At 45.0% G+C, this 20,580-nt stretch overlaps 2 protein-coding genes across 2 annotated transcripts; one reads left to right on the top strand and one right to left on the bottom strand.

Moving 5' to 3' along the window:
• Positions 1-1,939: 1,939 nt before the first annotated feature.
• On the bottom strand, positions 1,940-3,013 carry LOC130483431 (smad nuclear-interacting protein 1-like). The gene is given in 1 exon segment (XM_056856191.1): positions 1,940-3,013. A coding segment is annotated over 1 exon segment (1,074 nt).
• A 1,093-nt stretch (positions 3,014-4,106) lies between these two features.
• Positions 4,107-18,546, top strand: AKIRIN2 (akirin 2). The gene is made up of 5 exons (XM_056856263.1): positions 4,107-4,347; positions 13,882-14,022; positions 16,176-16,325; positions 17,551-17,622; positions 17,870-18,546. The coding sequence occupies exons 1-5, from the start codon at positions 4,134-4,136 to the stop codon at positions 17,878-17,880; spliced, it is 588 nt and encodes a 195-aa protein (XP_056712241.1). The 5' UTR covers positions 4,107-4,133; the 3' UTR covers positions 17,881-18,546.
• The last annotated feature ends 2,034 nt before the right edge of the window (positions 18,547-20,580 follow it).

The raw sequence follows: 20,580 nt of genomic DNA, 5'->3' as shown, positions 1-20,580 counted from the left end.
AGCAATTGCAAACTAGACTTTTCTGTCATAATGTGCCATCCGCTATCTCTATTGAAAAGTGTAACCGGGGTGTGTGTGTGTCAACTATATTCCAAGTGAATAACTTTGATTAGCAATTTATAAATGGATTCAGTTTTATATTCTTTACCTAGCGGTGAATACTTTCATAATGTGAAATTTAAATGCATTTTTAAAACTTGCAAGGCTTTGCTGAACAAATATTCTACTCTATTTATTCAAAAGGAAGATGGCCCTGAATGTAAGATCACCACATTAAACATGTTATATGCAAAAATTATTTTATAACTTGATATAACTGTACTTTGTATGAGAATGTAAGACAACCCTCTCTTTTTATGGCATAGCTGTGAAAAAGCCTAGACCTGCACTTGAGTAAATGCTGCATTTTGCCTGGAGCTTGGGTTGTCAACAACCAGGTAATAGCTGGAGATCTCCTGCTATTACAACTGATCTCTGATAGAGATCAGTTCCCCTGGAGAAAATGGGTGCTTTGGCAATTGGACTTTATGGCCTTGAAGTCCTGCCCCTCCCCAAACACCGCCCTCCTCAGGCTCCGCCCCAAATACCTCCCACCGGTGGCAGAGAGGGACCTATCAACCCTACCTGGAGGGATCATTTGAACCACCCATCCTGTTACCCATGCCCACTGGCTACTGAATATGTGGTATTAGCTTTGCATTGAGGTTTAATTCTTGTAACCTGCGCTGTCCTTGCAACATGCTAATGGCTACAAACAATGGCCCTTAGCTGTTCTCAAGAGAATCCCCTCTCAAGACATTCTTCATTCCCTCACAATAACACTGGTTAGAACCGGTGCACAGCCAAATGCCTACTTCTTAGTTCCCTGCTTTTTACCAACCGAGCTGGGGTCATCATACAAAGTTCAGAACATGGAGCCCTATTGACCTCAACAGCTGGTGTTGGATTTGTGTTTCTGTACAAGAAATAATGTTTGTCCAGTTACAGTAATCTGAAGCAATATTTAGATCAGTCATTTTTTCCAGTTGTGACTTAACACAGTAAATATTTATGGCAAAAGTTATTTTCCCTATATGCTGCTGCATAACTCTTCACTATTAGTATATTTTGTTATTTACAACATTTCCATCCTGTCTTTCTGCTCAACAAAAGCAGCTAACAGACACAGCCCATGACACTAGAGTAGCATAGTCTGGTGAGTAAGACCCTGCTCTTCCCCCTGCCCTTCAAACCTCACACACACCAGGAACGCATTTGCTTTCATTTAGGGCAAATCTCTTTCAGATTCACCATTTCTCCCCTGTGTGACACTGGGATAATTCTGCACCCCTTCATATAAAAATCAGTGAAACAGTGTACATGAATTGCTTTGAATGCTAAAGGAGCAAACCTAAGAAGGTCCTTTACTGAGGAGCTGCTAGGCCACATGGGCATCCAGAACTTTCCTTTCAATTAATAAGAGCCACCATAAAAACAGTGGTTTTCTTCGCTACCCAAAAGTCCAGCACCACAAAAGCCACATGTGTACGATGAGCTCCTGAAATACAAAGTCAAGAGACAGCAGACTTTAAGGCAGAGAGAGACAAATGGGCAGTGAGACTCCAGCACCACAATAAGGATGCAGATGCCAGATACTTAAAACACATCAACCTTATTAATGAGCAGTATTTAATTTAGAATGGCATTTTTATTTAGAATGTCTTTGAATTAGTATTGAGACAAATAACATTAGGCATAGAATTAAATTTAGAAGCAGTAAAAATCAAGTCATATAGAATTAGTGATATTGTACTATAGTTTCTGTAAAACAGATCCTGTTACTAGCAATTAATAGGTTATGGGTATAGGCACACTTTGGAAGGGTGGTTTGGCTGTATGTATGTCACTGTATGTATGTGGGTTTTTTTCTTTGTTATTTTTTTTTAAATAAAATTTATTATTAAAAAAATAAGGATGCAAGTGCTGCTGCAGGAAAAGTTCTGTCCACCTTTCTGGCCTGTTGTCTTGTTGATTCTTCATCCTCTTCTTTGTCGTCGTCCTCCGTCTTCTGGTCCACCTCTGAAGCATCCGATGATTCATGTAGGAGGACATACTCCCTGCTGCTGAACCCAAATTTCAGGACATCCTTTTCTTTTAGTTCATAGTAGTGCTGAGGTTCAATGCGCTGGTTGTTCAGAAATGTGCCATTGCCTGAGCCAAGATCAATGAGGTAGGGTTTTACTTTCCGACCTGTTGTGCCGTCAGGGCGAGTATACTCCACAAGCCAGTACTGAAAGACAGCATGCTGTTTGGAACAGGAGGGATGGTTAATAGGAATATCAGCAATGCATCTGTGTCTGCCCAGTAGACAGGTACTCTGCCTGTGAATGTACGTGACCGGAAGACCTTCATCATTCTTAAAAGGATAGAGGTGCCACCGTTTCTTTGGAATGCGTGCTTCAGGGGGCTCACTGTATTTGATCACCACTCCACGGAAAGTGTTGATGTCCTCCACAAGCACACTAGACCGTTCAAAGCTTGGTTTTTCTTTGTTCCCTGATTTTTTTTCTGTGTTCTTACTATCGGGTTTTCCTGTGTTTTGATTCTCCTCATCACCACTTGCTTCCATCTGCTGATGATGTTTACGCCGTAACTCATTATAAAACTCCCTTTGTACCTGCTGCTCCTGGAGATGATCAGCTTCCTTTTCGTGGCTACCAGGATATTCTCTATGGGGTTTCCGTCACCTTGAATGGTCTCAGTGTCTGTCTCTATCTCCACTTCTTCCCCATCTGTGCCCCGACTCAGAATGGTCCCGATGCTGACGTTCCTTATGTCTCCTTTGGGAGTGATCCTGTGGCTCCTGCTTTATTTTGCCTATCACCTGATGGGGGCTTCGACTCCCCTTGCATCTTTTATTCGAGGACTTGCTCTTCTTTGTGGAAGCCAGCCTTGCTTCCTCTGGCGGGCTAGGCGGCGAGTGGCTTCCGCGGGGGCTCCGATTCCTGCGCCGCCAGCACTCTAGTTCCTCCATAGTGCCACCGATTGCCGTCCTTGAGCTTCGCCTTCTGTCACTCGGTATTTCAGCACGATAACCATTTAAAGGTATACATTTTCTCTACATTTTGTGTAATATATTTAACAAAGTAGGAAACACAACCCAGAACAATAATACCATTCAGAAATGTTCTAATTGTTCTTCAGTACACTGAACAAAGAAATCCAGAGATGCTGAAAATAAATTCCTACATCTACCTCTCCTAACTCTGGAGTATAAATCTAGAAGTCATCCATTACCCATTCATTCATTCATAACGCTTCATAATCAGCTTCTGCCTTTCAGGTCCAACTGAATATAGACAACTTTACGTTCCCTCTTTCCCAAGCCCCACAGAACACTATAAGCAGTCACACTTTCTACAGACAACAGCTCTTTCCCTTACCTATCTCCTATGGTATAGTTGCATTCAAATAATAATAATTCCTTCATCCCGTCTAACTAGCATTTACAGTACAAACCCTGCTATAGGGAGTTTTAAATGCTACCTCGGAAGTCAAGTCTTCTGCGCGATGCATGTCGGGAAATGTGGTTTCACTCTCTCCCCCGCCCCCGGGCGCTTTTGTATCGATAAAGGCGAAGGCACCACAACTCCCCTGATCCCTTGCGGCAGCCACCACCCCCGTCCCGCGCAAGCGCGTTGGCGAGGGCTGCTTTTTGAATCCGCGGCGTTGTTATTGACGCCATATTGCTGGTGTGGAAGAGTCACAGAGGGACGCGGCGCCCGCTGCCCGCCGACGCCATCGCTCTTCATCGGCGGCCCGAGGCCGGGTAGCCTCCCATCCCGCCGCCCCCGCCGCCCCCCACACCCTCCCGGACACGGCCCGGGGAGGATTTGCCACGGACGGAGCCCCCAGAGCCCAGCCGGGGCCGGAGCTCCGGGCCGCTCCCTGGAGACTGAGGCGGCCGGCGAGGAGGAAACCCGAGGGCGGAGCGGTGGCGGCCCGGAGCCTGACGCGGCGCGCGAGCGGCTGAAGCGGCGCCCTCCCCGCCCCCACCCCCACCCCGAGGCCGGGTTCTTGGCGGAGAAGGCCGGGCCGGCGCCGCCGCCGCCCCCTCCCCCCTTCCTCCCCTCCTCCCCCCACTCGGCCCGGCCATGGCCTGCGGGGCCACTTTGAAACGGACTCTGGATTTCGACCCGCTGCTGAGCCCGGCCTCGCCGAAGCGGCGGCGCTGCGCCCCATTGTCCGCCTCGGCGGCGGCGGCCTCGTCCTCCTCCGCCTCCGCGGCCTCCTTCGCCTCGTCCCCGCAGAAGTACCTGCGCATGGAGCCCTCGCCTTTCGGGGAAGTGTCCACTCGCCTCACCACAGGTAAGGCAGAGGCTGAAGCGGGGGGGGGTGGAGGAGAGGCTGGAGGGGGGGCCGCCTTGGGTGGGGCCGGACGTGGAGGAGCCGGCGAAGGGGGGAGGGGAGGAAGGAAGGAAGGGAAGGAAGAAAGGCGGCCCGGGGCCGAGGCCTGGTGGGGGTTCCGGGGAAGGACGGGCCGCCGCCCACCCACCCCCCCCCTTTTCTTCCCCCTGTCGGGTCCGCCGAAGCCCTTCGCTTCGCTTCCGTCGCCACCTCTCTCTCCTCACCTCCCTCCCCCCCCCTCCCCCGGGCTGGCTTTCGCACAATGGAAATGGCCGCCTCGCCGCGGTGGGGGCGGGGAAGCGGCATATACGGGAGAGGCCGCTGAAAGGGGGCTGGTAATGGGGCTGAGCCGGTGGACGGGCGAAGGTGGGGGTGGGGTCTTTAGGAATGAATGCTTAACGAAATGAATGCTTGTTTCCCTTTAAAAAAAGGGGGTCTCTTGGGGCTCCGCCACACCTTTCTCACCGCCCCCCCCCACCAGAGAAAGAGGAGGCAATTACGGGGGGGGAGGAAGAAGAGAGAAAGAGGAACTGGAGCAATCTCCTCCGGGGAAGCCGGCATTTCGCATGGCCAATGTCTCCTCCTCTCTCTCTCCTCTCCCCCCCCCCACCCCACCCGATTGTCTGCTCTTCTTTCTCTTCCTCCCCGGCCCAGGCAATCGATTTGTTGCAGCCATTAACTCAGGGGCGTGAGTGCGTTGCTTAAGCCGAGACGGCAGTGCCGCCGCCGCCTCCTGCAACTCAAACACCGGGGGGGGGAGGGAGGGAGGGGGTGCGGAGCGGGGTCTGTCATCAATCACGCGCGGTAGGCCGCTTGGGCAGTGCCAAACAAAAGAATTGCCACCCCACCCCGAATTAAGGCCTAGTCTTCCAACACTACCCGCAGAGGTCAGCCCGGTAACAAAAACAGTTGGGACTTGATAAGGGAGCATATTGTTTGTGCGTTGAGTGATTTTAAGAAGTCGTCCATTACGATGAGGAAGCATTTTGTACGTTCATAACAGTTAAGAATAAACCAACATACCTTTTTCCGAGGACGCACTTAGCAATCTATAATATCGTTATCAGTGTGTACTGTATAAATGCTTTTGGCATTTCCGTGGTCAGTCCACAGAGTAGTTGATTGAAACAGGTCCAAGCTGGAGACTTAAGCGGCCTACCGTGCGTTAAGAATCCATAATCTTTTTGGTTTTGAGATTCATATTTCCTTTTTGCCATTTTCACCATTCTAGATTGAAATGTATTTAATTTCATGTTGATTATCCTCTTCAGTTGAACGTACGCTCATGTTCATAGGACTGTGGTCTTTAAATTACTTGTCATGATTATTTGTGGTAGGTAATGCAGCTTTTTAATTAGTTTCTCTTTCTCAAGTGATAAGAAATCTTGTTAATAGGAGTTTTGTACAACTAGTCTTCTACAAAATGGTTGTAGTTGTCACATGGCAAACAGTTGTTTGAATTGGTCCTTTGATCCCATATCTTACTAAACTTTACAGAATGCTCAACCTAATTTGAAGTTCACTAATTACAATATATTGAAATTAACATTATCTTTGAGGCCAGGCTGCATTTTTAAATGTTTGGTATCATGGCCTGATATGATACCATTAAAATCAACAGTGGTATAAAATGTGGACCCCAAGACTAGCCTGATCTCATCAGATCTCAGAAGCTAAGTAGGGTCTGCCCTGGTTAGTATTTGGATGGGCGACCTCCAAGGAATACCGGGATCGTGATGCTGAGGCAGGCAGTGGCAAACCACCTCCAAATGTCTCTTGCCTTGAAAACCCTACGGGGTTGCCATAAGTCAGCTGTGACTTGACTGCAAAAAAATAAATAAATGTGGAGGGTGTATCACCCCCTAAACACCTTTCTCATGAGTAAATTCTGCCAGTGGAGCATAATTGTGAGACTTCAGGATTATAGCATAGTATGAATAAAACAACTAAACATTGGTAGTATGAGGAAGGAAAGCTGAGTTATTTAAATGTTTTGTATTGGCTGAGAAGAAGAAACATCTGTACTGTGATTATTTTGTATAGATGTGAGTTGAAAAACCGATTCATTGATTTGATCTGCAGGTTATGGAGGTGTTGGTGGGTAGGAGTATTTCCTGGAGGCTCTTGAAGAATCCATGTTAAGTGTATAATTGCTTAAAGATGTGATGGGTCTGTCATGGATTCCAGTGTAATTAATATCCTTTTAAAGTAAAATATGGAGAACTTATTATGCCACATGAACACTATTGAAACTTCTATTAATTTCTAAAATGCTAATTGTAGTGCAGAAAATAAATCCAGACAAAGTGGAATCAGCTTTAAACTTAATTGGAAGGGGGATCTGAAGCAGCTAAGTTTCTTCAAAGGAAATCTCGACAATATGGATCTCTGAGTAAATATTTGCAACAATTTGAGCAGTCTGATAAAACAGTTATCAAGCCCCAAACTGTTAAATATTTCCCAAGACAACTGGTGCCACATGATGGTTTTTTGATTACTGGCCACTTGTGCAGAAATCCTGTAAATGTTTTAGCCTCGGTCTCATTTAACTAGTTAGTAAATTAAAGCATGGCAGTTGAGGCCTAAAATGTACTTAATATGCAAGAAGGCCCAGAAGCTGTCTAGTAGTGGACCTAGTATTGGGGAAAAATTTAAAGATCAATTGAGGTGTTTATGTGCATTGTTGAATGTCCAGTAACATTGGTTTCTTTGTGTGAAATGTACTGTTCCTTATATAGATATGATGCAAGGCTTGGCCACAGTGCTGTCACAATGTCATTTTGACTGCTTTTGGTATTAACAGTATTTACTCAAATTCAAGACTAGGTTTTTTCTTACGTATGCTATCAAAAAGGAGGGGGTTGTGTTCACATACAAGTACAATTATGTCAGGTATTTTGTGGGTATAATATTTTAAGGGAGTTGATCTTTCTTTGGGTTAATATAGTAATTGCTTTTACACTAATAAAACTCTAAATACAATGTATATAGCTATATAGAAGATCTGAGGATATCCTGTATACTGCCAGCATACTGCATAACTATATTGTTGGCCCTGTTTCTTGCCAGAGCTTCATCCCATTTAACTGCTGTAGTGCACGCATCACAGGGTCCCACTGGTGCATCCACCATCACTGCCAGTGCTGAGATTTGGTTACACATCTTAAGAACAAGTAAAATCTCCCAGAATTGATATGAAGACTGGCTTGTATGCCATCTAAAATTCTGCAGACAAAAGGGACAGGGAAACTACTAGATCCTCGGACTCCCCCACTCCCCCAGCAGCATTTTGGGGAGCATTTTGAACTGTAACAATGGGAGACAGGGAAGTCATGCTCTGTGGATGGAAATCCACCTGTAAAAATTTTATGTGGGATCCAAGCCTAATTCTAGAAACTTTTGTTCATTCTTGAAAACTGCTGTGCTGTTTCAACAAGTTAAGCCAATGGCATGGCTACTAATTAAAAATATATACTGAAGATCTGAGGATATCTTTTATGCTGCTAGTGCCCTGCATAATATTTTGGCTCTTGAGAAACAAGAGCATAGTTAGTATTTGTAAAGAAATGCTGTTGGTGGAGCAGCAAAGAATGTTCAAAACACATATTACATCAAATGGAAGCTTTATATTTGGACAGCTTGTATATTGCTTTTGGTAGTCTTGATGCTGACCTGGCTTTCTTTATTTCCTGTTGATTTTCTATGTATTCACATCTGAAGAAAATATTTCAAGAACTTGTAAGCCAGAAATCTAGCTACAATGCATAGAGCATTTATGTAGTCAGAGCTCACATTAAAAAGTTTTCCCTATTTTCTATATCAACTGTCAAAGTTATGGCTATATAGTTATTCTGTATTTACAGAACAGACTTAGAAGTATGCCAGACTTCGATAGCATTCTTGTACTGTGTATAGGCTTTCAAATAAAAATTATTTGATAAAGACAAAATCTATCATTGTAAGTCTCTGATTGTATATTTCTTAGCTGAGATGGCAAACCTGTCTTGGCTATGCTGGCTCAGACTCCCAGCCCCCCCCCCCAAAAAAAATGTGCAGGGGTGTCAGGGAGAAGGCAAGGCTAGGATCCTCCCTGATTACTATCTTTGAAAACTAGGCAAAAGTAAATGGATCAATTATCAAAGCAAGAATATTGCAGGACCTCTGTTATACTTGAGTTACCAGGCATGTTTCTGAGGTTGTATATTTCTAATACTATTACGCCCTTGCATGCATTTTACACTTGCATGTTTATCACCTGATTTGCGTATGGAAACAAGCCATTGCAAGTCTCAAAGCACATATAAAAGTGTATGGCTTCCAAACAGTCCTTTTCAGTGGAGCAAGTTCACAGATTCACCTGTCACTCATTAGAATTGGGCCTAGCATCCAGTATCCTGAAGTTTTATGATTTGAGCAAATAAAGTATCTTGGCCTCATCTCATATATTCAAAGCTAATGTGGCTGTGTCTTGTATTAAGTGTAGAAATTCCTGTACTTCAAAATAAAAATGTAAACAAAGTAATTGGTAGGAAGTATAGTTGCATTTCTATGGGAAAACAGTAACTATATCAGCAGCAAGAGTAGAAGGAGGGAAACGTTTTTGGCAATAACAGGGAAGAGCAGTGAACTGCAGGTCAATTGCCCTTTGCAAAAGCCTTATTCAAACCTATGTGGAAATAGTTTATATTCCCCAGTTACATATACTATACTAGTTTCCAACCCATCTTCAACATTAAGTTTCCAACCCATCTTCAACATGAGACCGCTTCTTTTTACAATAGGATTACATTTTTCTTCACTCCAGCCAAAAACTAATAAAAATAGTGGTTTCATTGGTATGGCCAACTTGCAAGTTTTTCCAGTTGGCCAGTGATCTATACCAAATCTTCTTAAACTGTGGGTCACAACCCCATATGGGGTCACATAACAATGTGGGGGTTGCGAAAAATTTGGCAACAGTAAAAGGTTTCTTTATGATTTGTTATCAGTAAATGTTTGATTTGTATACCTATTTTATATACCTATATACCTGGGGTCGCGTAAACATTTCTTGGGTGAAAAGAGGTCGCAAGTGGAAAAAGTTTAAGAAGCCCTGATCTATGCTATAACTAAAGTAACACCTCACAGATGTTACTCAGTGAAACTATGCAGGGATAATGAAGATTGGATGACATTGCAGCTACCTTGGAAATGCCAGTTCTTTAATCTTAACTATTACTCATTCAAGTACAGGCTGAAATTCGAGGTGACAAAGTAATTGCGATAATTTAGAATGGAAGTGGTGTGTCACCCTTATTGAAATGATGAACAATAAAAGATGGTGTAAACAATAATTGTTGTTTAATAGAGGTTATGTATTCATTGAACCAATATGGAGGTTGGAAGTAACAAATTATTCAGGAGTTGCTTAGGAGTTTTGCCATGGTGATTTCCTTGTGCTGGCTCTGGAATGGGAAAATCCTTAGGGGAGGCAAGATGACAGTTCTTTGTATTAGGCCTCATAATAGCAACTAATTGCTTCTTGGAGGCAGAATTCTTGGGACGCTCAAGTCACATTACCTCCCCCTTTAGATGTTTAGTTGCCAAATACAACTTAAAAGTGCTAACATGTTGGAAGAATGTTCTTATAGATGGGAAGATCTATAAAATTACTTTGATTATGAACTTTGTGACCACAAGGGTGGGCTTGCAACATTTTTGTCTGTTGCCCCACAGCCTAGCATCTCCAGCAACCTTGGTTCTGTACACGGTGCTGGTCTTATCACAGAATCTGAATAGCAACAGGTACTTTTTTATGTGGAGTATCTCTTGAGTTGGGAGCATGGTAAAATAAGGATTTCTTTTTGCATTGAGTGTCTGTTCAGTATTGGATGGGGAGGCCTGAATCTGGTACGCGCCCCCCCCCCCCCATTTTGGCAATATCTTGCTTAAAGTGACCAGATCTTACGTTCCAGGTTTGACCCAAACAGTAATTTTCACCAAAAATTGAAAAATTAGAATTACCGTATATACTCGAGTATAAGCCGAGTTTTTTAGCCATGATTTTTGGCTTAAAAAACTCACCTCGGCTTATACTCGGATCAATACGGTAATTTGCCTGCCAGGCCCTCTCCCAGCGCGCTCCCGCCGGCCAGCTGATGGGCAGGCTGTCCCGCCTTCCCCCCCACCCCACCCGATCACGCCTTCTGCGCGGCGGCGGCAGTTTCTCCCCCCCACCCGATCGCGCCTTCTGCTTGGTGGCAGCGGTTTCTTCCCCCCCCCACCTCCCCCCCGGGCCGGTCCTCCCGCTTGCCAGCTGACCCTGAGGGGCCTCCTGCGTGCAGGGAGGGGGCTGCCACCGCCTGCCCGCGCGCCTTCCCTGCGGGCCAGGAGCAGCCTGCGGGGCCTCCTGCGCGCAGGGAGAGGGCTGCCGCCACCGCCTGCCTGCGCGCCTGGAGCCCCGTCAGGTAAGCCTGCGGCGGGGGGAGGGGGTGCATTTTCCCGTCGGCTTATACGTGGGTGCCTAATTTCCCCCCATTTTGGGGGTGAAATTAGGCACCTCGGCTTATACTCGGGTCGGCTTATACCCGAGTATATATGGTAGATGTAGTACTTAGATTCAGATGCTATAATCTTGTGATACCATTGATTCCAACTTGGAGTTTTGTATTAGTATGAGAGCATGTCACTATTAATAGGCAAGTCTTTGTGACAGGTAAAGATGGATGAAAGCTGACTTTTTAGTGATAAAATTCTCTTTGGCTTTCGATTGACTGGTAACAAAAGTATTTTTAAATGATCATCTAAAAATGTCACCTTTTCATGAAAAATAAATTTTAATGAAAAAGACCCTTCTCTAAGGTAAAAGTGGGATCATGTTTATGGGTAGTTAGGTCCTGATAGTTTGAATCACTCAAAATTCCTTTAGATTCTAGGAAAGAATACAATTCTTTTCAACAGTACCTTATTCCCCACACATTGTTTTAAGAAATAAATTACACCAGATTATTATTTTTATAAAGATTATTTCTTATATTTGAGAATCCTGAGTATTTTGACTTCATGTTCTTGAGGTGCATGAAAGACAGTCTCTCTCTCTTTGTCTCTGTATTTTATGGTTAGTTTTACCCCCCCACACACACACACACACACATTTTTCTAACCAGGTTCCCTAGTCTCTCTCCCTCCCCCCCAGCAGCCCTGGGTGCATAGTCCTATCAGGATTCTGTGGATAAGTATTTGTGGAAAACGATCCTGGCACCTATCAAGAGTATTTGGAGTTGGAGAAGTTTGGGGGAGCGGTAGAGAAGTTGCCTGCATATGAAAGTGCTGGGTTTGAGCCCTTAACTGGGGATACATTTTTAGTGACTTTCAAAGTCAAACTGTAAAGACAATTACTGTATTTTCTGGTGTATAAGACTACTTTTTAACCCAGGAAAACCTTCTCAAAAGTCGGGGGTCGTCTTATACGCCGGGTGTCGTCTTATACGCCGGATGCTGAATTCCGAGCCGGACTGGAGAATCTGCCTGGGGAGCCGCCTCTGCTCTGTCCACGTCCACCGGAGGAGGGAGGGGAGGCGAGCCCGGCGAGGGCGCTCACTGCCCGGCTCGGAGTCGGAGCCAGGCGTGCCGGGGTGCACGGAGGGAAGTGCTCGGCTGCGCTCCAGCGGCAGCGCAAGGCAGGCAGGCGGCTGGCTGGCCGGGGCTGGGGTGGCCACTCTCTTCTCCCGGCACAGGGTGTTTTGGCTGCCGCCTAGCACACCCAACATGCCCCCTTTCCTCCCCAGCCTCTGCTTCAGCTTCTGTCTTTATGGGCTTCCCTCCCCTCCAAACCCTCCTTTAGCCCCGCCCTCCGCGGGCCATCGGCTCAGTCCTCCCCTCGCCTTTAGCCTCGCCCTTCTCGAGGGCCCTTACTCTCGCCCCCGTCCCCCTCTTCTTCCCCGCTCCCTTCTCCCCTCGCCGACTCCCCCCGAGAGCCACGTCCCGCTGCTTCAGGCTCCCACCCTCCCACCGGAGCCCGGGGCTGAGCCTTGGCTACAGCCGGCGTTTCTGGCTGCGGGGCTCCCGCTGCCCGGGGAGGCTCCCTCCCCGCTTCGCCTCCAGGATTTGCTCCGGCCGGGCCGGCACACACTCTTCCATGCCGGGAGGTCAGCCCCCGGCCTCCTCCTGTTCCTCCCACCAGCCCCGCCTCCCGGCGCGCTGCCAGCTCGTCCGGCTGCCCCCCCCCTCTTTCTCCCGCCCCAGTAAGTGGTGGTGTTTCCCCGGGGGTTGAGCCGCCCCAGGAGGACCGGGGGTGGCCGTGGGGTTGGGGCACAGTCCCGAGGGCCGGCCCCAGGCCGCGGACTCGGGTTGGGCCGCTCCAGGAGGTCTGGGGGCAGCCGCGGGGTTGGGGCGCAGTTCTGAGGGCCGACCCTAGGCCGCGGACTCGGGACAATTCCAAACTCTATATTTTAACTGTAAAAATGGGGGGTCGTCTTATATGCCCAGTCGTCTTGTACGCCGGAAAATACGGTAATTACCTGTTCCTAGTTGACAAGCAAGAATGTGCTCCAGGAGATCTTTGATTGTGTCTTCTCACTCTTAATCCATCCAGAGAGAAAAGCATTCAACCAGTTCAGCATCTAACCAGCATTCTCCCATTTGGGACCAATGTTATACTGTGCTGACTGCTTTGTTTGTTTGCTAGTTGGGATGGGAGAGAGAATTCAAATCTGCAAGGGATGCCACAGGTATTTGTTGCAGATAAATGTCCAGGTAGGCAGCACACTTGAACATACCATTGTTAAATTGAGGGTGGAACAGAGAGCAATAACACAAATGATGTGCAATTAAGGCAGTTACATATGCAGTGTGCAATGTTTCATATCTGTATTTTACTACATGGAGCGAGGTGTGTGCTACTCAGTGTGGAACATGGTGCTCAGTTTAATTAAGCCTATTATAGATATTAATACTCATACAACACACAGTGATTTCGAGAAGTGTTGCATGGGCAGCATATGTGTTTTTGCAGATAAGTGACCTGAACATTGAGTGCGAGCATACAGGATGGTGAGAAAACCTGCAAAATTAAAGGGCAGATTTTTAATATTTTTAAACATTGATCTCAGCTTTATAGTACTGCCATAACAATATGCTTTCAATCCCAGAGGCAGCATGAATGCTATGTCTCTAGCACTGTGTTGTGGAAAGTTACCATATAACTAGTGTCTCCCCTAAATTAATAGGGGGGAAGCAGAGGACACTAATGGCAACTTCTACTTCACTTCCTATCTTCTGGGAGTTTGAGTGGGGGAAAAGTGCTTAGGAGGGTAAATTTAACTTTAAGGTAACTGCCTAAAGCATATTTTAAATGTAACTGGCTAAAAATTTCCCTCAGGGTTTCAGAAAGCAATTATTATGTGCAGTCATGACGTATTGTAGTTGTATGAATTGTCACCAAGTAATGTTACATGCTAAGAGTTTGAAATGAGACTGCAATTAGTATAGAAATCTTTTGTTTCTGCCTTCTTCCAGAACAAATTCTGTACAATATAAAACAGGAGTACAAACGCATGCAGAAGAGGAGACACTTAGAAAACTTTCAGCAGACAGATCCCTGTTGTTCTACTGATGCACAGTCACAAGCATTTCTCCTTACTGGACCAGCTTTGCCAGGTGATTTTTTAAAACAATAAATCTGCATAACTTGATGCAGTTGGGTTCCAAATGGTTGAGATTGGCCTCTGTAAGTTTCACAACGTTTTATTGAAGAAGCATTTTTATTGCAGGAGGTGGAGGGGGGAATACTGTAATAGAACTAATATTCAGAAAAAGTTCTTAATGTGAACTTTTCCAGTTAAAAATATTGTCGAAGGCTTTCACGGTCAGAGTTCATTGGTTCTTGTAGGTTATCCGGGCTGTGTAACCGTGGTCTTGGAATTTTCTTTCCTGACGTTTCGCCAGCAATTGTGGCAGGCATCTTCAGAGTAGTAACACTGAAGGACAGACAAAGACAACATTCAACAATAGCCATACAGATTAGCTTTGGATTACACACATTAACAGATCACTTCAGGATACAATGGTTCCATATTAACATACCATATCCTCATTAGCACATTATCTTGATACTTACAGGACAATACTTTTGCAGGACAATACTCAGCTCAAACCCAACCCTTTCTGACTATATATTACTCTTCCTACACCCTTGACACTGAGAGACACTGTCCTTCAGTGTTACTACTCTGAAGATGCCTGCCACAGTTGCTGGCGAAACGTCAGGAAAGAAAATTCCAAGACCACGGTTACACAGCCCGGATAACCTACAAGAACCAATTTTCCAGTTAACCTTGCTCATAACAGTCAATTTATTAGGGCTGGGGAAGTTGTACCTCAAGTGAAGTGTAAAGTATGAGATGGTGTCATTCTAGTGTTCCATGTGGTATATGAGAAACATTACCTGAAAAACGGAACCTTGATTACTTTCTGTGAAGGTTCCTTCTGCTCTGAGGTAGAAGGGCATCTTGAAGCTGTGGGTGATTCGCATTGCATTCTCAGGGAGGCAAGACCAAGTCTTTACTGGGTGGGTATCCACCCAATGGCTCAGTTTTCTAACTTGACGTGCTTAAAAAGACAAGAGTGAAACAGAAAAAGGATAACAATGGATAAAGAAAAACTTGTAACAAATGGTAGAATTTTAGGCTTGAATGCTAGCAGGAACATAATGAACAAGGAATACTAGAAGAATTTCCTATAACTGTTGTTTTGCTGCTCTGGATATTCTTCGCACCTTTTTTCTGAGCCTCCTCAGAACAGGCTCTTGGGCGCGCTAGGGCCGGCTTCCTCCTCTGCCGCCTCTGAGACCGCAGCAGTGACTATTAGAGGGGCCAGGTGCCGTTTGCTCGACAGCTAAGACGAGGCCAAGGTCTGAATCCTATTCAGAGGAGAAGCCATCTTCTGTGTTCCTCAAGCTGCCATCTTGTGTGCTCTGCTTGACAAGGCCAGCAGAAATGCAGGCAGAGCTAGGAAAAGGCAGAGAAGCCAGGAGGCACGAAAAATGGAGGGAAATGTAGGACAGAGCAGGACAAAGGAATTAGAATGTAGAATGGATCTCTGCACAGAGAAGCGCTGTGAATATGCTCTCCCCATGAGGCAGGACGGAAAACTGAGCCAGTGGGTGAATTCCCACCTAGGAGACAGGAAGTAATGACTTGGTCCTGCCTCCCCGAGCATGCAATGGGAATCACCCATAACTTCAAAATGCCCTTCCCTCAGAGCAAGAACACACACTCTCTTCCTCTCTTTTGAAAGGCGGTGCTACCTCTAGTTTGTTCAGCTGTAGGCTACATGGAAGATGGCTGGATATTACGCGACAGCCCAGGACATTCTACAAACCTCCTGCCTTTGTGGCTTGTCACCTGTGGGTCTATACAAATGGTCTCTAATAAGCCATATTTTACATATTTGAAAACAAATTGATTTATCGGTGCTTTGTGTTTTACGCCTGCACATTTTTGATGGATTTAGCAATTTAATCTCTGCTGTTGCAAACATCTGTGCTACCAAATGTATTAAATTGATGGTATCCAGTTTAGAGGCCTTTGCTCAAAGGCCCTGAGTTAGAGAAAGGCAGTTGCGCTTAAGTCTCATTGGCATTAAGGAGACTTCAGTGTGACTTTTCTGGACTGAGACACAAGAACTCAAGCTAATGAAGTCTGATGTAAGGTTCTCAAAATGTCTGGAAGTATATTGTATACATTGAACAGGCATCTGACCAATTGTTATTAAGATATGCCTGAATTACCTCTATAAATGTTGATTCAAAGGTACTTCATCTGCAGCAGCATCACCACTGAAAAAAGAACAGCCCCTCTTTACTCTCAGACAAGTTGGAATGATCTGTGAACGCTTACTTAAAGAACGCGAAGAGAAAATTCGTGAAGAGTATGAAGAAATCCTGACCACAAAACTTGCAGGTATGATGAAATGTATAAAATCTTGAGAGCATAGATTGGTATCCTGGTAATTGCAGCTATCCTAGTTCTCTAGACCAAGAACCCATTTTCCTCCTTCCATTCTTAAGTTTGCTGTTGGGAATGTATACTGTTGTATGGGAAAAACAGCAAAGTGGGGATTAAGTTTTGAAACAAACTTGAAAAGGGAGCTTGTGTTCTGCCTTCTGGTCTTTATGCTTACCTACCTGTCCCTTAATTGTCATAATGCCACTTTTGTGGCAAATTACACAGTGGTTCTAATGCCACTAGACTCTAACGAACATTGTGACAGCGTAAACGGTGCCCACACACAGTTAAGCAGGGTTAGCCAGATGCCATTGCTGAGCAATGCACAAGAGGACTTGGAGCCAGTACTTTTTAAATCTGTGAGCAGAAGCATTGAGTTTATCCTAGTACTTTCCAAGGGCACAGCTGCTGAATGACCAGCAGTGCCTGGCACTGACAATGACATCACTGTCCTGCAGTGGCCACTCAGCTACTATTTACCTGCATGCAATAGCAGCGCAGGTGCTTCTGCTGCCACTTGGCCAAGGGTGCCAGATCTTCCTTCCACCACCATGAGTAGCTGGTAGTCTCTTGGGAAACCATATTTAGGGCTTCAGCTAAACATAGCTGTAAGCCATTTCTGTAATTATTGCATGCTGTAGATTGTGGTCCCCTAGTTTTTTGGTGTGTGAGCATCTTTAGAATTTTGAGAGGGGGTGGTGAGTGCCACTCCAAAATGGTTGCAACATGAGGCGGAACCAAATGGAAGACATCATCCCTTGCACCACCTAGGGAGAAAGAAATCCTGAAGGAGGAATGAAGTCACAAAGTTACACATTGACTAAGAAAAGCCCAGGTGCTGTAGGTCTTCCTTAACCTACAGTGGAAAATGTGTTTGAAAGATGGCAGTCAATAAGAAGTCCTGCCTTACAGTGGCTCTACCCACTTTCTGAAAAGTTTGGCAGGCATCCAAGGGAATTACAGATGGGCACCAGTGGTGCCTGTGGGTGTCATTTTAGGGAACCTGGCTGTAGATAGTTGGTTAGAGCCGATCAGTTCATTCTGCTGCCTTGTTCTGGTGCAAGGAACTCTTGTTAATGAGCTTGAGCTGAAAGAACAGACTAGTGTTACAAACTGATAGGATTCAGCCCACTGAATGTGATTTTTGTTTGGTTACTCATTTGGACTACTCTGATTACAGAACAGTATGACGCATTTGTGAAGTTCACGCATGACCAGATCATGCGACGATATGGAGAACAGCCTGCAAGTTGTAAGTATTTTGTTTTTACACTTGAATGTAAATGAAGGTTGCCAACAAGCTAGTGTTGCACAGCTTTTATGTAAATGCAGTAATTTCAGGCGAGGTGGGGGATTGTCCTGTAAAGCAGCATGTGTTAAGAAAATGTTTTGAATTGCCTTTGTCTATATAATATGGGTGGGTTGATTAGTAATTGTGTCCAGTCTCCAGTTACATTGTCAGCTGTTATCCCTGACTTGATTTTTATTTCTCTTTTCAGATGTTTCATGAATCATGTTTTCTGCATACGTGGGCAGCCCTGAAACCCTGTTCTATTGTTGCAAGCTGTACTTTAAAGACTTGCAACAATGCCATATTCCCCTTCTCCCCACATACACTGGTTACTTCAAGCTTTTGTCAGTGGCAACCACTCTTATGCAGCAACTGGTTTTGGAGTGCTCCCTGATGTCAGTACCACCTGGATGTGGACCTTTGCTACCTGTTAATACCAGTGGTCTCATTTGCTGTATCATTACAATTTGGCTTATGTTAATAAGTTTGAAAAGTAAAAGGATTAAAGCTGGTGTACTAGAACTCTGCCCTTCACTGGTTGTGTAAATAAAAGTGTAGAATGACACTTCTGACTGAAGTTAGTGTGGTTTTCATAACTGTGCACGGCAAAGCTGTATTCACAGTTAAATGCGAATGTAATTCTTGGACAACTTTTAAGAAAATAGCCCACAGTACTGCCTGTGAAATAGTGAAGGAGGGCGTTTCTGTATTCCATGACTTTTTGGGGGGCTAAGAATGGGTTTATATAATTTCTCATTTTTGTAGTTTTTATTTATTCTATCAGTCTTTAACAAATGTTTATTGCTGCAATTTTTCAGTGTATCATTGTTTTACTGCCCTTGTAGTACTGGAATTTAGTTGAAAGAATAAAACATTTACTTCTAACCTGTTTGTTTTTTTAATATGCAGGAGGCATTTTTGCCAGCATCTAAATGAAGGAAATATCCAGTAAATTTAAACATAACTATTATTACCAGATCAGAATTAAAAGCTGTCGAAACTGGAGATTAGGATTTTGCTGGAGCTGGCTGGCATGCTGATTCCTATGTAGAGACACATTTTTGTGTAATTGTCCAAGCTGTTTCAGTGTTTTTATAGGTAAATTGCTAGGCCTCTTTCTACAGAAATAAGATGAGAGCTAGGCTAACACCTATAATACAAAGTTGCAAGGATTTCAGAGGAGTCTGCATCATGGGGGGGGGGGCTTTCCCCTTCCCAGTTTAAGTACATCCAATAATTCACTGGCAGCACCGCATAGAACACAGTTCAAAGAACAGGAAGCAGTAGTTCCATTTATGATTCAATTGCTACTTCCAGTTGCATCAATATATCAATAACTGGAAAGCTATTTGATGTTTCTCCTACTCTTGCCACATGGAACATTCATAGCTGAATTTAGAAGCTCTGTAAACTTTAAATATCAAGTATCCTCTCAGACTACTTGAAAGGGAATTGATATCTTGAAATTGTTAGCCCTGTGATTATTGGGGAGGGGGGCAAAGGGGAATCAGACTTCTTATGAAGGTGTTCTTTTGCTTGAGCTTGTACTTTAAGGGCAAAGACAGAAATACCTGCTTGGTTGATTTGTCTTTTGCATAGATCCGTTGAAATTACTTTTTCTTGGCATTGTTGGTGTAATTTCATTGCTGAACCTTTCTGAACCTGAAAGCTAAACCATTGAAGTTATGGGAACCCTTTCTCCTGGCCTGTTCTTTTTGGATATACCCACTTTCTCTTGCTGTGTATCCAGTCATTCTGAACTAGGCATTTTGTTTCTTTCCACTGCTGCTGTAACTTACTGTCTTCGTTTTACTGTTTGAGCTGCAGTACAACAACAAAAGGTAGAATTTCCTGTTCATATGGAAAGGTGTTTTTTATAGCTAAATTTCAAAATGGGTTGTAGAGTACTTTTATATACTATTCATAGCAATACAAGAAATACACAAGTGGAGAACACGCAAGAACTTATGAGATCCCTTGATTTTCGCTTGTATCCCTTTCGTACACAATTTTTGTAATTATCTCTTTTGCTGCTTCCTTCTCTGCTTCCAACTAAACCTTTGCTCTGTTTTTTCAGTCATCAGTTCTACTTGTTAATTCATTTATACCCTAGTGGGAACCCAAAGCAGCTTACATCATTCTCCTTTCAGTTTTTATCCTCACAACAACCCCGTGAGGTAGAGTAGGCTGAGAGGGAGTGACTGGCCCAAGGTCACTCAAGCAAACTTTCAAGGCAGAGTGGGGATTCAAACCCAGTTCTCAGATCCTGGTCAGACACTTTAACCACTAAATAACATTCAGCTTGCACTCTTTCCCACTCTGCCTGGCAACCTCCCCCTGGGAAAAGTCTGGCCAAGTTGTAGACGTTATGGGGTAACAAGCTGCTCAGTTCTTTTGTATGGCAACAAACTACTTAGTGCAGGGGTGGGGAACCTTTTTTCCACCAAGGGCCATTTGAATATTTATAACATCATTCGCGGGCCATACAAAATTATCAACTTAAAAATTAGCCGACCAAGCCCCAAGCAGGCAGCTGCCCCGGATGACCCCCCCTCGCAAGCAGGCAGGCATCCAACCAGTGGTGCATTTGCCCACCTGGTGGCACAGGGTGGTCTGTTGCACTAGCCAGACGTAGCTGCACGCCGGAATTACTCCTGCTCTGCATGGTAGGGGCTGGATTCTACAGCCGACTCCTGCTACCTCCGCCTGCAGGGATGAAATGAGGACACACTGCCTAAGAACTTGCCCCACCCCCTGCACATTCTGGCCTTGCCTCCTTTAACCCCTCCATTACCACTTCCGCCCCCAGTCCTCTTGAAGTACAGAGGGAATATGTTTCTCCATGGCCCAGGTGTGAAAGGGTTAAGTTTCTTGGGCAGTCCTAGCAGCTCCATAGCTAACGACTCTTCTGCAAGGGGG

The sequence above is a fragment of the Euleptes europaea genome, chromosome 10 (assembly GCF_029931775.1).
Source record: "Euleptes europaea isolate rEulEur1 chromosome 10, rEulEur1.hap1, whole genome shotgun sequence".
Lineage (NCBI taxonomy): Eukaryota > Metazoa > Chordata > Lepidosauria > Squamata > Sphaerodactylidae > Euleptes > Euleptes europaea.
This window is presented reverse-complemented; position numbering and strand designations above follow the sequence as displayed.